Source organism: Equus przewalskii, chromosome 8 (genome assembly GCF_037783145.1).
Source record: "Equus przewalskii isolate Varuska chromosome 8, EquPr2, whole genome shotgun sequence".
NCBI classification, from domain to species: domain Eukaryota; kingdom Metazoa; phylum Chordata; class Mammalia; order Perissodactyla; family Equidae; genus Equus; species Equus przewalskii.
In genome coordinates, this window is record NC_091838.1 from 79,245,651 (window position 1) to 79,262,759 (window position 17,109).

General features: G+C 43.1%; 1 protein-coding gene across 11 annotated transcripts in view; it reads right to left on the bottom strand.

Moving 5' to 3' along the window:
* Positions 1 to 7,948: 7,948 nt before the first annotated feature.
* The window catches only part of FAM135B (family with sequence similarity 135 member B), a 284,316-nt gene continuing 275,155 nt past the window's right edge, over positions 7,949 to 17,109 (bottom strand). For 8 of the 11 annotated variants that reach the window (XR_011543250.1, XR_011543251.1, XM_008523206.2 and 5 more), the window contains 5 exons: positions 14,506 to 14,603; positions 13,053 to 13,204; positions 10,418 to 10,528; positions 8,644 to 8,757; positions 7,949 to 8,457 (listed from right to left, as the gene is read on the bottom strand). Coding sequence is in view for 6 of the 11 variants with exons in the window: in XM_008523206.2 (XP_008521428.2) it covers positions 8,252 to 8,457; positions 8,644 to 8,757; positions 10,418 to 10,528; positions 13,053 to 13,204; positions 14,506 to 14,603 (681 nt within the window). In the remaining 5 variants the exon portion in view is untranslated. Of the gene's footprint in view, positions 8,458 to 8,643; positions 8,907 to 10,417; positions 10,529 to 13,052; positions 13,205 to 14,505; positions 14,604 to 17,109 lie in introns of all 11 variants that reach the window. The other 3 variants (XR_011543248.1, XR_011543252.1, XR_011543249.1) reach the window with 1 other exon arrangement.

Here is a 17,109-nt window from a genome sequence, read left to right on the forward strand (position 1 = left end):
TCTCTTTACCTTCTACAGTGTAGGAGGTCACATTGGAAAACTAAACTAGAATAAAATAAAATAAAATAAATTCCAGAGCCCTGCACTGTCTGATCAATAATCACAAGCCACAGGCTAATTCTCTTGGTCAAGTCTGAGTGTGGTAATGCTTATGGACACGATGCATGTGCCTTTTATATATTTGACAATCTGTTTCTATTAATTTGAAAAGAAGCAGAATGATTAGTCAGAGAGCATCCAAAGACTTTGTGCGACAGACAGGTAATATGCTACTGAAGAGGAGGTGCTTCCTGACCGTAATATGCACCATTCATCTTCTCCTGTGGCAAATTTCCTAACTTGACACTGGTCTGGGGATGGTAGCCCCAATGACTCTCTTAAGTCCTATCTGAGAGGCATAGCTGAGATCACTGTGGCATCTCACCTGGGCAGGTGTTCTGGTCCAGACCCAATGAGATGCTGAAACTCTGATACCAGGAATGTGATTTGTTTTAGGAGGTGCTGGGATGATGATATTCTCAATATTTCTCATCTGCTCTCCTAATTTTTCTACGTATGCGGACATTCTTTTGTTTATGGAGGTGTCCACACCCCCCACCAGATTATAAATTCTTGAAGGGCAGGGTCCTGTCTGATTAGTTTCTGTAGCCACTAGCGCTTAGCACAGAACCAGGCAGAGACTAAATAAACACTGCTTAAAAAGAAACGCATTCAAGTATCAAGTTATTGGAAAACGGTGAATGGAGGTAAAATCACAGACTTTCATATTAAGTTACATACAGAGAAGAGGGTATGTGGGACAGAGTGAGGTGCTCTCTTTACAGGAAAAATAAAAAAAACAGGCAAAGGCATATGCATAGATTATTGGACATACCTGGACTACTATTAAACTTTCCAGGAGCAAGAAGGATGAAGCGGGGTTTTTTGCCACATGCAGTAATTTTAACTTTGGGCTAAAAGATATTTCAAGACATCTTTTCAATTCAATGCAATAAAAAGATTCTGAGTGATATTTGCAGAATTCAAACTTCCAAACATCTTAAGTTAGATGTAATATTGTTCTCAGCTGTGTGTCAAGTTTCATCCTTTCCTCCACTCTCAACTTGACAATGGCTTATGCTATACCCTGAGCAGGAAAATCATTTTACTACATAGGTCATCCAGTCATGCCCTGAACTGAGCTGGGAAACTCCAGTTTGGAGGCTTCTGGGGTCAGAATGGAATATTCTAAATGCTGGAAACTTAAGCCTAAAGTTTCAACCAAGGGAATCTCCCTGAAGCCATCGTGTATGAACCACTTTGAGGCCATGTAGACAGGTTCTTAATTTATTTCAAAGAAAATTTCCTATGGCCAAACTTTTCTGATAAAATATTCCTAAGGTACACACACCTGTCCCCCTGCCAAATTTTAAATCACCTACCCTACGCAGGTACTGTTCCAGACACTACTTTTCATTTCTCATCCACACCCACCAACTATCTTTCAAAGTAGATATTTTCAAATCTATATTATAGATGAGAAAATTTGACCCTACTCTCATTGGCTTGAAAGCATGTCCCAGAGATATAGTTCCCATTACAGAAAACTACCACTATGCTATGATGTCTTATTTCATGAAGCTACTTTCCTCTTGCAAATTCAGAAGCTTAGAAGGTAACCATAAACTAACGTCAAGCCCTTTCTGCATCAGAATCCGTGGTTGTGGACTGGCCGAGGGGCTAGAGAAGAAAACAAGAGCTTTCAAAGAACTGACCCTCCTCCGCATATATGGACTGAACCCCAACTCTGTGCCAGGCAATGGGTGGAGAAGCAGGGATACATGGATAAATTAGACGCGGTTCTCACTCTCAAGAAGTACATATTCATATGTGGGAGACCTCCAAGGACACAGACAAAAACATTGTGATGAGGAATGAGAAAGGAGTGGGTATATGGGACCATGAGAAAACTTAGCTCTAATGGCAAGACATGGAGCTCAGATTCATCCTGCAACAGGAATCTACAATCCATGAACCATTTAGCGCAGATTCAAAACTTATAGTACAGGGAATTGATTTCTAGATGAATATGACCAGTCATTCCAACATGGGACTAGCAAAAAGAGACAGGAGGTCTAGAGGGAAGAGCATGATGTAGGACAGCTATGGAAGGAAAAGCCTTACGGTTTGGGGAAAAGCAGCTTTGGGCTGGTAGACGAATGAGAATCTTGAGACACAGAAACATAGATAATAAGCCAAGAATGGAACACGTCATCCAATTACCCAATTATGCATATTGACAATGCTTTATAAAACCACCTTTCTCACGGAATTATGTTTTCCTTTGTTATCTAATTTATTGGTAATGTAAGTGTGTCATACAGGAATATGTTATACTAGAAAGCTCATAAGATTATGGTTTAGGAGAAGTCGACTTGAGCCCTGGCTATGATTTTAACAAGATGTGTGACTTTTGCTCACAAAGTATTAACTTCTCTGGGTTGGAGGAATCCTAGCATAACAGATAAAATGCAGGCTCAGGGCTCATATCTTGACCCCATCATTGCTAAGCTGTGTGACATTAGTCAAGTAACTTGATTTCTCTCAGCATCATTTGTATGTTGTATGGGTTTTAAACATTATATGAATCATATATGCAAAATATATAGCAAATAAAAGGTAGCATTGTATGTCATTTACATTCATTAGCTCCTTTGTTTGCTAAAAACGAGATAAATGAGAGTCCAGGTTTGTTTTACCTCTAACAATCTCTGAATCTGTGTAGAGTCATGAATTTTTGGGTTTCAGGACTGTTTTAAAGCGATAAAATCACATCCATGAAATAAAAACACCCACATTCTCTATTTTATAACTTATCTGTGAAAAGGTCAAATAAAGAGAAATAATCTGTTTTAGAGATTAACAAAGCATGACCCAGCAGCATCCATACATTTACATTTGGTCTCAAAGTCCAGTTCTATATATTAAGGACATTCCTTCGTGTGACAGAAGGCACTGGGGCCCTTTTCCCCAAAATTAAAATTGGTCTACAGAGTTTGGCCCATTGACAAGTAAAGTGCATTGTTACCATTCAACGTGAAAAGAAGTGGGAAGAGTTCAGCTTTTCTTTTCTAGATTTTTGATAGTGTTTTCTATTGAGACATCTCTAGCATTACAGGTAATGCTGATGTACAATGTGAAGAAAGTTAGAAAAAAGTAAAAAGAAAAAGGAAAGAAGGAAGAGATACAGAAAGACTTGAGAAGGCACCTTAAAGGTCTTGAAAATCTTCATGGGGGCAGCTCTTTATCTAAATGAAGAAAGCATGCATGTGCTATTGCCAGTAATGTCGCCACGTTGCACTCTAGCTTTGTCACTAGATGGAGACCCTTGTGGTCAGTGGAGGTGGGAGGAAGACAGCTCAAGATGCTAAACATCACATATAATCTATTAAACATCCATCGTTCCTCTTCCAATTCTGAGATCCCATGATTTTAACTTAAAAGCTAGCACTTAAAAATAAAACGCTGTTTTATTATCTTTCCAGATCCTCTTACTGTTAGGATGATATGATTTATGTCAATATCTCTATAGTCTCGTATAATACCCAGAACAAAATAGATGATTGATAAAACATGGAAAGAATAAGTGAAGAATAGGAAGCAAACAAACAAAATTGATGCAGATATTAGCATGTGGGTCTTGACTCTATCAATTAAATAATAATATCCATCCTTCCTAAGGATTTCGGGGTGGATATCTTACAAGAATAATGTAAGAAAACACAGCTCTTTTTCTACATGCTCACTGCTGTCCTTTTTTACACAACCCCTGCAACTGTACACAGCAGCGCTGGTTGTTGCCAACGCTCAGAAGTATACTGTGAAACCAAAACAAACAACGTGGCAAATAAAAAGTGGCAAGTATATCTGGGGGCTTGCAAATACCTAAGAGCAGAGTTTCAATTCAATAGCCATGTCTTGGAGAGATACCATCATCTCACGCAAGTGAGGGCTAACTGAATATTCTGTCACGCCTCGCACTTTTAAATGTTTTTATTCCTTAACAGAATTACCGGGGTCACATGCTACTATTTCTAGTTTGTTCTGCCCCATTCTTGTGCTGTTGGTGGTCCACCCCCATGCACTCCTGTCAGGGCTCATCTGAACCCCGCCCTGGCCACCCTCACCATGCTTCTGATTTCTGTTCACCACCCTCCCTTCCATCAGGAGGGGGTGTTTTGTTTCTGTGTGTTTGTTTTTGCTCTTTGACCAACACCTGGTTCATAGCAGGCTGTCAGGAAATATTCGTGAATGAAGGATTGTAGTTTTGAGCAGGTTACCTCAGCCTCATGGGGTTACAGATTGCTCAGCTGTAACCTGAGGATTTCATACGCTCCTTTCCTGGGTAAAATCACATGATCCAAGCACAGTGAGTGTGGTCACCCCAAACACCAATACAGGAATTTCACTTGATTGCTTCCATACATAAAAAATAAAAAGAAGGAAATAGTAATACTAATAATGACACTAATAGTAACAATAATTTAAACCAAATCCCTGAACGCTTTCCTTGGCCAGGTCATGTGAAGCCATTTGCTCTAGCTTTTCTCCATGAGAAGTCCAGCAGACACGTCTACTATGCTCCTCAGAGGGAGATTTCAAAGTGAGTGGTGGTGAAGATATGCAGCACTGGACTTTTCACAAGATGGGAGGATCAGGTCTGTCCTACAAACTAACCCTGGAGAGGGATGTCATGACAGGGGTGGGCTTTGGTCTCCCACAGGACACTCATTTCTATGAGGAAATTTTCCTGCTGGTGGAAATGATGGAAATTTCCTCCTGAAATTAGAAGAAAATCCCACATGGTGGCTGACTTCTCACACCTTCTTTTTGTCACTTGTACCCAGACATATCCTCCATCTGCCTGTCCAGTGTCCCAAAGGTTGCTGGCTGTCTCTATCACCTTGAGCCTTTTACTCATCTGTTTCCTCTCCGTGGGCTCCTCACCACCCACCCTCCACCCAGACAACTGTTCTTCAGCGTTTGTGTCTGGACTTAGCCGTCAAGTCTCCCACGACGCCGTTCCTGACCACACATTACCCCACAGCCCCAGTGTAGGTTGGATCTCCCTCCTCTGAGCACCCGTCAGATCCACTTCCACGGAGGCACCACTTCCATGCCTACCTATTTTAACTGCCCATTTGATAGGCTGTATTCCTTGCTAGACTGCAAGCTACTGAATGTTACCAATACATCCCTGGCATACAGTATGTTGCTATGATGTATCTGTTGAATGAATGAATGAAAGAATGAATAGATGAATTGATAAATGAGTGCACTTGGTGGTGACAGGCTGTGCCAGGCAAATATCTTACTTGTACATTCTCACTTTCAAGGCTCCCTTCTCAGCTTTCTCCACACAATGAGGACCGGGCTTCTAGAACCACCTTGCACCTGCCCATACCTCATTAAAGCCCTCATTATATCAGATTGTGATAACAAGGCTGGATCTCCCTTGCATTCTTTGAGGGCAGCGACTGTGTGTCTTATCCCTGTGCTCCAACCTGGTACAGATGGACGTTGCTCAGTAAATATTTGTGGGCTGTAGAAACTAACAGGAGACCATCCTCTCTCCATTTCTCCCAGGTTCATAGCACTCCAGCTGCTGTCAACCTGCCATTGAGGTACTGATTTTGCCCCAAGGTGACTTTAGTTTCACATCTGCTTCTCTGTTTGTATTGGGCTTGTGAACAACAAATTCCAACTAATTTCAGTGTTAGTAATTTTTATTTCTAACTGTTTCTGAGAAACTTAACAAATCATAGAAACAAAAATTATGTAGAGAATGAAGACATACTAGGTAATTATCTTGGCAGGCATTTTGTTTACAATTTTTATAATCAATAATAGAATGTCCCTGTTTTATATTATATATATATTTTTATGTATATATTAGATATCTATACTTCAATAGAAAGAGACATAAAAAAGCCTTTTCAAATGAGGCATGACACACATTACTTGACACTCTTATTTACAATATAGAGATGTACTTTCTACACAATTATAATAGATGCTCAGAGGCCAGAGAGGGTTTACAAAGACAGCAGAGCACCCCTATAAAAAAGAGGTGCACCATGCAGCTGGACGTTTATTGCCATTAGTTCTCACTATGTCCAGACAGCATATTGAAGTTAAAAATGGCATCTGGTATTGGAAAAGACGATGATCATCAGATTCACCCTGGCTCCATAACCGCTGGCTACATGGTCTTTCAAATGACCAGGGAAGGACGAACTTAGCCGATGGGAATTGGAAACACAGGATGAAATGCTCTCATCAGAGGGGCAGGACTCCTCATTTGGCCAAAAAGGAGAAGTTGCTACAAACGTATGGTCATGCACTGAGTATGGGCACTTGTCTAGGCCAGGAAACACAGCAACACGGGCTGCACTACCAGGAACCAAATTCCTCCTGAATTATATAGTGGATTGGTGCTGTTAATGAGTGACCAGAGTCTGTGCCCACCATGAACTTGGAAAAATACCTAGGGGACGTACTGATTCCATACGAGTAAAGACTAGGATACAATGAAAGCTTAGAGAAGACCCACAGAGAAACCTAAATCTGTTGAGTGGAAGTCCACCTTTGAAGAACATTCAACTCCCTCCCCTCCTTTTCTCTTCTTAAGAAATCCACAAGTCTCCTGTCCTGCAAAGTTGCCTGCCTGGATTTATTTCCCATGGTCTGCATTTGTTTTGCAAAGCCACACTGTTAATACGTGAGGAACTAAAATTCTCAGATGAATCTAGAATTACTTGGCTTATTACCATGGCATTGATGACCTAAGGTCATGGTCCAGGTGCTAGGACCAGTAATCTCCACTTCAGAAGGGACTTTCTGCAGAAGCAGAAGCTTCGGCCTCCAGAAGACTGGTCTCTCACGTTAGTGATCTCTGTTGTCCTGGTTCATGCATCCCTTCAGTACAAATAAATGATTCTCTAGGCTTCCTTTAGCCCATGGAGTGTGCTCAGTCTTTGGGACTGTATTGCACGTCACGGTAATCTCCAAATCTTCCCCTGAAGACACTTACCAAGAATAAGTTGAGTCTTCCGCCTGCATGTTGTTCTCCTCTCTCATCTCACACATGTCCTGTCGTCTAGTGGTTTTTATCAGTGCTGGCCTTCCCTAGCCCTTTAGTTTCCTAAGGCAAGAAGACATTTCTATTGAAAGTTAACCAGCACCCTTCTAAGAGCTCCCCTGAGGTTTTTAATCCAGCACTCCTCCATTGAGATGTCTTTCTCCCTCTGCGGAGAGGAGAAGCAGCTGGCCATGTTAACGGTTTGAAGATTTTGCAATTGCATCAAATGCTAACATAGCATTTCTTTGGAAGGATACCAGCAGGAGCTTCACACAGGTGTGCATTAATCTCAGTGCCCCCTTCTGCTAGGTTTAGTCTAAGTCAATTTGCCCTACTACACACAGAGATGTAAGCAAACACAAAATCATTTGTGGACCAGGGCTGTGCATAGAAAAAGTCTGGAGAAGTAGGTGGATCAACTAGTTCACCATGTTCCCTTTACTTTTTTTCTTTGTAACAAACTGGCACTTACCAATAGTGTCACCTTTATCTCCCATACCTTAAGTCACCCCACCCACTGCTGTTACGAAATAAAACTGGAGTTTATAAAGCATTCCTTTGCCCCTTGTTGAGAAAATATGAGGAGAGAATGAGTATGGGCATCACATTGTCTTGAATGAGTGGCACGTTTGAATCTATTAAGGATTATATTTACACAAATATGTTCCACTTCTGCACAGAGGTTAACCTGAGTTCTGAAATGCTTGTGTGCACTTAATTTAATCAAAAATGATAAAGCTATGAGCTAGTAACATACTGAACAAATCTAGTTACATTGGAGTGATCTCTCTGTGAGCCAGTAGTGGTTAAAAAGGTGGGCTCACCAACTCCAAGTATTCCGTTTCTTTATTTTCTCATATTTTTCCTAGAAAGCATCTTAAATGAGACTCCAGGTGGCTAGACAGGTTCAGGCAAAGTCTCTTGTCTTTTACAATATTGGTTCGGCTTTCCCAAATCTCCAAAATGAAAGCACCTCGAACGTCCATTCCCTCCCCACCCTCACCCCTCAGCGCCTTCCCCTCTAAGCTCCACCTGGAACGGTGGAGGTCTATAAAAGGATGTCTCAGCTAAAGCTCTCATCAATCTTAAACTTTTCTGGGGAGCTCCCCAAGGCCCGCTCCCTCAAAGCCACTACTTGAAGTAATTGAGTCCCGCCACCAAGAAGAACTTCTCCAGGAAGAGTTCCGAGTCCAGCACAGCAATGTGAGCCGCTCGGCCGATCAGGGTGTTGGCAGTGTTGGGCAGGGCGTGGAACACGTTGTGTCGAATTAAAGTGCAGTCCTTGGCTTCAACCAGTGGGCGGAGAAGGTTGTTGATCATTTCTGCGTAAACCGGCCCTGCAAGAAGCGGAAAAGGATACGAAATCAGTGCAGAACTTAGCAGTGGAATCCAGAGAAAAACACTGCCTGTGTGTGAGGCTCCTATTCCTTGACAGAACTACTAACGTTCCCTAACAGGTGTCATCAATTTCATGAATTTACTTCCACTTTTAAATTAAAAAAATAAAACTAAAGGCGGCTTACCTGTGTGTCTGTCTTTGAGGGCAGTTTTACACATTTCGATCCTGGCTGAATGAAATGGCACATAGCGGTCTTGGGGAGAAGCAACCAGCACGACGTTTTTAAAATACTGCAGACCTGCAACAAGCCAGTTGGGTGCTTGTTACCCAGGTAGTTTCAACTTACATCCTCCGGTTTGCACACATTTTACAAACTTGCCACAGAGAGAGGCAAAACGAGAAGATACCAGACACACTGGTTGTGTTGTTGCATGAGGACCTTCTGGTCTGAAAAGTTAAGAAAATAATTTGCTACACTGGAGTTTTTGTACCTTAGAGGGAAGATGAAGGCTTTGTTCTCATCAGCCATGAAAGCTAAGGAGATCCTTAGCAAGCTCCTCGGAACAGTGACAGATAAGCAACGTCTAAGTGATGAAGAAGCCTTTCTGGGCCAGGTATATGAAGGAGTCCACAAGGAAGTAAATCTAGCATTTTACTCCTCCTCGTCAACCCTGACAGCTCTCTTAATTACAGTCCTCATCATGTCACCTGCTACAGGAAAACAGCCTCTGAACTCACCTCCTTGGGTGTAGTCTTGCCTTCCTGCAATCAGTTTCCCACACTGAGACTGAAAGATCTTCCAAGTTAAACATCACAGCATATTCCTTCAGTCCTCATAGCCCACCTCCAGCCCACCTCCAGGTGCTGCAATGTGCCACTTAGGTCCTCCATCTGGACTGTCTCAGCCCCAGCTCCCTTCAGGGGGTTGCCTCCAATGAAATGAGTCTTCTCATCCAAGAGCACATCCCAAGACCACACTTTGGGAGCCAGCCTGTCTCAATGACAGGCAGATACAGGGTGGGGGGTACAAAGACTGACTTGCCCTATTTCAGGATATCTCTGTAGGGTCATGGTCCCCATGGGCGGGGCTTGCTGAGGTCTCTGTAGTGACCACATTGGAAGTCCAACTTCCCCCTCTGCCCAATCCTGCTTCCCTCACTTCCCCATGGGGGATAAGCCTGAGAGCTCAACTTAATGCACAGAGACACAAGGTGGGAAAGGAACTTGCCGAAGTTTATACATCAGCCTGTGGCCATGCCAGACTCACATGTGCGGAGGAGCAGAGACATCAACAGAATTAGTGCTTATAATTGATGGAAGATTGTGGACCATGGGAAAACACTCGGGCCAGACTGGCTTGCTCGGCAGGACTGAACAACCCAATTGGTCAATCCCGCTGCTCTCTTGCTGGACATGGAGACCACTGTTGTCCTCTGCTCCTTCTCATGACAGGCAGGGTCTTCAACACCTCTGTGTACTTCCTCATTACAGAGGTGGGTGAAGGTGTAATATCACGCCTGCCTAAGAAGGACTCCTTCTCCCCCTGCACTGTCAGCATAAATGGACAGTGTTTATCTGCCCTTTTTATAGGTGGATCTGAACCTGGGTGAAGGAGCTGTGATTTGGCACACGGACTGTGGGACTATGTGATTAGGATATTAAAAGATTCGTGGGAAGTAGAGGCTGCAGTTTCCGTGTGTCGAATTGATGCGCTATACGCACAATGGCTCTCATCTGTGAATCATTCACATGCCGTGGCGGAGACAGGCCAGGAGCAGCTGAGCTCTTGGGTAGCTGTGGGCCTCCCAATGAGTTAACGAGGCTCTGCATGCTGCACCTCCTGAGTGTCCCCTTTTATGAGCGAATCAATAAAGCATTGAAGGGAATCTGGGTCTCAGGGGTTGGGTCTTCAGCTCACACTCATGACTCAGCTGCATGCTGCAGAGGAAGCCACTCACCTGTTTTTTGGCTTAGTTGGTAGAGGAAACATTTGCGCAGATCAGCATTATCCCTGAAGGTCAGCTGCAAAAGGGACCCGGATTTCTTCAGTTTCTGCATGAGCCACAAGCCTAGAATAGCAAGAACAAAACAAAACAAAAATCAAACACATAGAACAAACAAAAGCAAAAAAGAAATGGGGAGAAATTGACATTAAACTGTGATTTTTAGTTAAGTTAAAAATAAGAGGGTAGTAAGCATTTTAGCAAATTCTTAGGATGTTAGAAGGACATTGAATTGTTATGTACTGGTGGCAAGGATACAACTCATCCTGCAAAATGATATGGTGACAGGTTTCAGGAGTCAGGAAGCTATCCACATCCTTCGATCTATTTAATCCCCTTCTGTAAATCAAGCCTAAGGAAAGAACCCTAAATACAAAAATGTATATAAGAACGCTCCTTAAAGATCCATTTAGGATATGGGAAAACTAAAATCCACCTTTCATCTCAGAGTCCATCCATTCACCTATGGTTATGCTGACACTAACACTGATGAGTCTGAGTATTAAGACCCAAGAACACACAAAAAATGAATTTGATAAAAATGCAAGGAAATAAACAAGATACAGTGTCTCTATATATTATGATTACTGCTATGTAAATGTGTGCTGGCAAAGATAAGTAGAATGAACTATACAAAATTACTCTAGATATGGAAGAGTTATTGGTAAGATCTCTTTTTTAAACTTTTTGTAATGTAGCAAGATTACTTTATCATTGTGGAAAAAAATTAAATGTGGTTTAAATCATTTGTTTCCACTGGAAGATGGCTTCCCTGGTTTTGAGGAAAGACAGAGTGAGTGGCAGGGGAAAGGACTTCCATGTGTTATGTATTGATGTGTCAAATAATTCACATTCACAAATAATGTGCTTAAAATAATGTAAAGGAAACAAACAAATCTGACCCACCTCAAGCAGCTCAGTCTGCCCTGAGTGTAGGGCAGCTGTAGGGTGTGGGGGGAGGCAGAGGGCTGGAAGATGGGCAGGATGAGGGAGCTTCTTAGAGGTGACCCCAGATGCCACATAATGAATTAGGGCAACCAGACGCTGCTGAAGTCTTTGTTAGGAATATAACTTAATAAACTACTTATTATTATTTAAGACTCAATGACCTACTCGAGCTGCCGTACACCAAATCATGTCACTTCCACAGTTACCACCCCATTAGTAGTAGTATCCATATGGTCTGCAAGGTTAGTCCAACACCCCGTTACGTCATGTGAGGCCCTACACCATCAGGCTCTTTCTGGGAGCTTCCTTGCCACCTCCCACCCCTCCAGATGATCCTAGATTTCTGTTACAAAGACCCGCCAGCTGTTTGCTGATTGTATCACGCTCTATGTTATTATATACACTATTTCTTCTACACAGAAAATTCATCCAGAATGCACTGTCTTGGAATTCTGCTCATCTTCCAAAATTCAATGAGCAACAGTTCTTTACCCTCCATGATGTCCCTCCCTTACAACATAGAGGAAACTGTGAGAGCCTTAAAGCTGGGGACTGTGCCATCACCGTCCAGCAAGAAGTATAGAATTCGGCTACAGTTGACCTTCCATACACATTAGTTAACTTCTTTTTATCTTTTCCTGTTTAATCCTCAACAATTCCATGACACACACACATACATACACACATACACATCATATATATATATATGTATATACACATATATACACACATGCATATCACATATGTGTTTATAGGCATACATATATACATATATATCTAATAAATATATACACACACATATATATACAGATTGGCTCCATTTTAAAAAAATGAAACTAAGTAGCATAGAGATTAAATATCTTGGCCAGAGTCTTCTCTAATTGTCTGGGTTAGAACTTAACCATAGGCTTGTCCTGGAAACGACATAATTTGAATCGCATTGCTATAGATTCTGCCCCTAAACAGACTTCTAGCTGAGGGCTATAGACTGAATATTTGTATTCCCCCAAAATGCATATGTTGAAAACTAAGCCCCCAAAGTAGTAATATTTAAAGGTGGGGCAATAGGAAAGTGATTAGGTCATGAAAGTGGAGCCCTCATGAATGGGATTAGTGCCCTTATAAAAGACACCCCAGAGAGCTCCCTCACCCCTCTGCATGTGAGGACACACTGTGAAGATGTCATGTATGAACAAGGAAGTGGGGCCTTGCCAGACAATGAATCTGCTGGTGCCTTGATCTTGGACTTCCAGCCTCCAGAACTGTGATAAATAAACTTCCATTGCTTATAAGCCACCCAGTCTACTGTAATTTATTACGAGCACAAACAGACTGAGACACCCATGCTCTCTCCTCCACACCATTACACCTCCTCAATCTTTTCCAGCCACAGCCCCGGGATATCACCTTTATGTTCACAGAACGCTGAAACAGAAGAGCCCTTGGGAAACCTCTAATCGAACCTCACTCAGCTCACAAACAAAAGGACTATCTTTCTAAGCTCAGGTCTCTTTCTATCATCCAATGCTTTGAAGAAGCTCCAAAGTCACAAGACTCCATCCAGAAAAATGTCTGCCTCTGGCTTCACCTCCCCTCTGCCTGAATGAACTGTGAGGGATGACGAGGCTTGGAGAAGTCTTACCTGTACTAACCAGGGTGCTGTTATTATACAGGGTCCCTAGGTGAGGCCCGGACAGAGACAGGAATGTGTGGAGTTTGTTGAGGTAATACCGGAACCGGGGCCGTGTTAGGACTGATCGGATGATGATGTTGCCAAGAGAATGGCCTATGAAGCTGTTTAGAGACATAAATGGTGCACTTGAGTATGACAGCAAGAGGCCAGTTGACAGGAGAGTGCTGCGCTGAGAGCACAAAAGGGTCAGCTGCCCTCTACCTCCCACCGGATTTAGGAGAACTGGCAAAGAGAATGGGGGCTGCTAATCCTTCCCCATCGGGTTTCCAAACTTTGGCCATGTTAAGCCTGAGAGGGTTCTCATGAATGGAAACTTCTGTGCCCAATGTGGTCAGAAGAGAAGTGTTGGCATCTTGCTCAGCACTGGATTATTAGAGCAGCTCGCAGTCTGGTCTCAGTCCACCTGGAGCATCCTTTCTAAAACAGGCATCTCAGCATTGAACCATCCTGGTCATTCACAGGATAAAATCCCAGCTACGTAGCCCAGCTTATGAGGCCATTCATGACCTGACTTCTGACTACCTCTCTAACTATTCATTCATTCATTCTCCTGTATAAATTTACTGGGCTGCCTGCTGTCAGCCCACACTACATGCTCCCCTCCTACATGCTCTGCTCCAGTAGGACTGCTACCGACAGATCTATGGATCCAACATATTATTATTTTCAAATTAAACAATCATTTGTTGAAACCCTATTATATGAGAGGCAATGCCTCCCTGCCTCTTTTCATTGGTGTCCTTTTATTTTTACCTAACCTCTTTAGGCCTCTGTTTCCTCGCCTGTGAAATAGAGAAGTGGTATTTTATCTCTGAGGCCTAAACGGGATAATGCATATAGAGGACTCATCATTATGTCCACACACTGCAGGTGCACAAAGAATGCAAGCCATGTGCCATCACCCTGGTCATTTAAACATTTAAACCAAGTTATCTGTTACTGTGGAAGGACACAATTAGCACTGATTGAAATCCTCTCATTGGGTGGGCAATCCATTCAGCTATTTAACACATTATCTCAGTGCTGGTCCCACTTAATTGATGGGGAAGCAGAGGCTGAGAGATTTAGAAAGCTTCCAAAACATTATCTGGTAGAGGCAGGATTCAAATGTGTGAGTGTTAGAAGAAGAAGAATTCAAACCCAGGAATATTTATCTAAGTCCGATTCTTTTTCTACTGGGCTACAAAATATTTATTCTCCCGCATACACAGTATGACAAACATGGGTGTGTCAAGCAGCCCTGGTTTCATTTCTTCTCTGAAAGTAATCTACTCCATTAAGAGTCACAAGTTAACTTATCCCAGTGGTATACAGAAGGCATCATGCTGAACTTGTATACAGCAAACACTCAAAAATGTCACCCCTCTTCCCCCAGAATTGACTACCTGTGGTTTCCTTTTACCTAATTCGGGATATGGAGAGGTTGTACAACTGTATGTGCTGAATGATTTCATCTAATAGCCGATCCGTCATGGTGTCAAAGTCTGCAAATGTATCCATCTGGAAGAAGAGAGAAGAAACGGGTGTTGAGTGGGGTCAGAGTAAGGCCAGGCTGTGTGTACAAGCCCACCTTCCATTAAATATCATGGCGCATTCTGGGAGTGAGCTGAAGCCTGAGGTTAGGGTACAGAATGGGATTCAAAATCAGGAAGAAGTGTCCACCGATTGGGGTTCTAATGAAGAAACTGAGGGTGTCGAAGAATCCTCGGTTAGGAGGATGACTGAAGAGTAAGAGGAGAAACAGAGAAATGGAAAAGAGTGGGGTGGATACCACCTACTGCCACATCTTGTGCCAGGTGTCTCACATACCCACTGGTATTGCTGTCCCCACCTCACAGAGGAGGAAACAGGCTCTGAGAGTTGAGGCAGGGCATGAGCCGCGATTCACACCCAGGCCTGCCTGACTCCAAAACCCAAGCCCTTTCCCCAGCCCAGCCTTTACACTGTGCTACCAGGCTAAGCCCTGAAGGCAGAGGTCAGCTTTGAGAAGGTTCTCAAAACCATCTGTGTCTTTGGAAGGAAGGTCAGAGGACATGGGAGCATAAAAGGAAGAGGAAAAATGTCACCAGTGTCTTCGAATATCTGAAAGGGCAGACATGGGGAAGACAGACTAGATTGATTTATATAACCTTAAGGACTAACTTTTGGAAACATAGATGGGAAGTACAGGGAGGGAAAGTTGGGGTCAACATAAGAAAAAATTGTTTCTCGTAAGTGGAGTTGTCCTACAATGTCATGGGCTACTTGGAGCTGTGCTGAGCTCAAAGATATAAAGGTGAGCAAGAGGTTTCATGACATTCATGAAAGTGGGGAAGAAGAGGGAGTGAAGAGAAGGACTTTAAGGCTCATTGTCACCTGCCATTCAATGAACCTTGAGGCACTAGAGGGACAAAGCATACTGGTCAATTACTTAGTGTCCGCGGAATAAGAAAGAACCATGTTTGCAGGCCAGCTCTCCTGCTTACACAATCTGTGTCTTGGATCTGTTCTTCCCAATCTGAACCTAAGCCTCCTCCTAGGTCTTGAAGCAAGATACTGCAGCCTACTCCTTAATGTCAGTTTAAAGATTAGGTCAAATATTTGCAACACACCTAAGACAGGCACTGTATGTTCATTACCCTCTAGCCTTTCAGACCCTGTTTTCTCATCTGTATATTATTAATCTAACATGAATTATTAAACAAATGGTAGTAATTATGAGGCCTGATTTGACCATGATGAGAAATGTTCTGGAAGTCAGAGTAGGTTTAGAACATGGTATCAGGAACTCCCCAACCAGGGTGATTGTAAAGGAATGTACTAAAAATCTGATGTGCCTGTCAGATTTACAGCTTTCAAGAAGTAATGATAACATGTTGTCCAACATAATCATTCCTGATGACCAACCCCTCCAGATAAGTTATGTCTGTAAAGATCCAGCTCTCAGTCCCTATGGCATCTAGGTCAAATCCAGCTGCCCTGGGGGCTGCATCAGAGAGCAGCTGGATATGCAAACCCAGAAGGCTGGTTTCCTGACCTTGTTTCCCTAGCACAAACCATAAACACAAAGTCAGCAAGTGCTGGTCACTCACTTTCCTGCTCTCGTCTGAACTTCCTGCGCATCCTGAGTCCCCACCTCCCTTAGGACATGGGTCATATTGGGCACACATTACAGTTGGGTGTCCACAGGTATTATTCCCCCCAGAAGGCATGGATGGCATCTTTATCTCCAGGTCAGACTGACTATGGAACTCCGGACAACTCGCAGAGCCTCTGTTCCCTCTTCCATGAGAAGGAGATGATGGCGTCAACACTTAATAGAATGACCGTGAAGACTAAATGAAGAAACAGGTACAGAGTGCTCAGCACATAGTAGATGCTCAAAATGATTCTCCTTCCCCTTCCTCCCATTTCTACTCTTCACTACATAGTCCACGACTTTGCATGTAGCAGGTGTCAAAAAGAAGGCAACAGAACCGGGCATTGACAGTGGAGGAGCGAGACTCTACCTTCCAGTGTCTGCTTGTTGATTACTCTCTATACAGCTCTTATTTTCAATGGTCATGTGACCCTTTAGTTATAAGCACTTCTATGCCTCTAAAGAATACTTAGCACTCATCCATCTCAAGTCCCATGAGGTGGGAATCAACAGCAACACTCCACCCAGCCCCACCTCTTGGTCATAGACTCTAAATTCTCATCTACTTTGACACCTCATTAGGGCTTCAGGCTCCACCTACCTTGAAATGGCAAGGACCCCACAGTTCACCTTTGACTGTGAAGGGTCATAATGCAGCTCCATTGGTTACACAGACACCAGCAGCAGCTCCCTTTCCCCAGTACAAACCCACAGCTACCCAAATCATTTATGCTCCAAGCTGTCACCCACCCTAATGCCCTGTGCGGCCGAAAGGTCTCTGTTGCACATGTTCCCACTTGTTACTCTTTCCTCACCCTCTCAAAAGAAAAAAATGAGCCCTTTCTCTCCAGACCATCCAAATGCCTGGCCAGTGTTATTTGCAAGGTC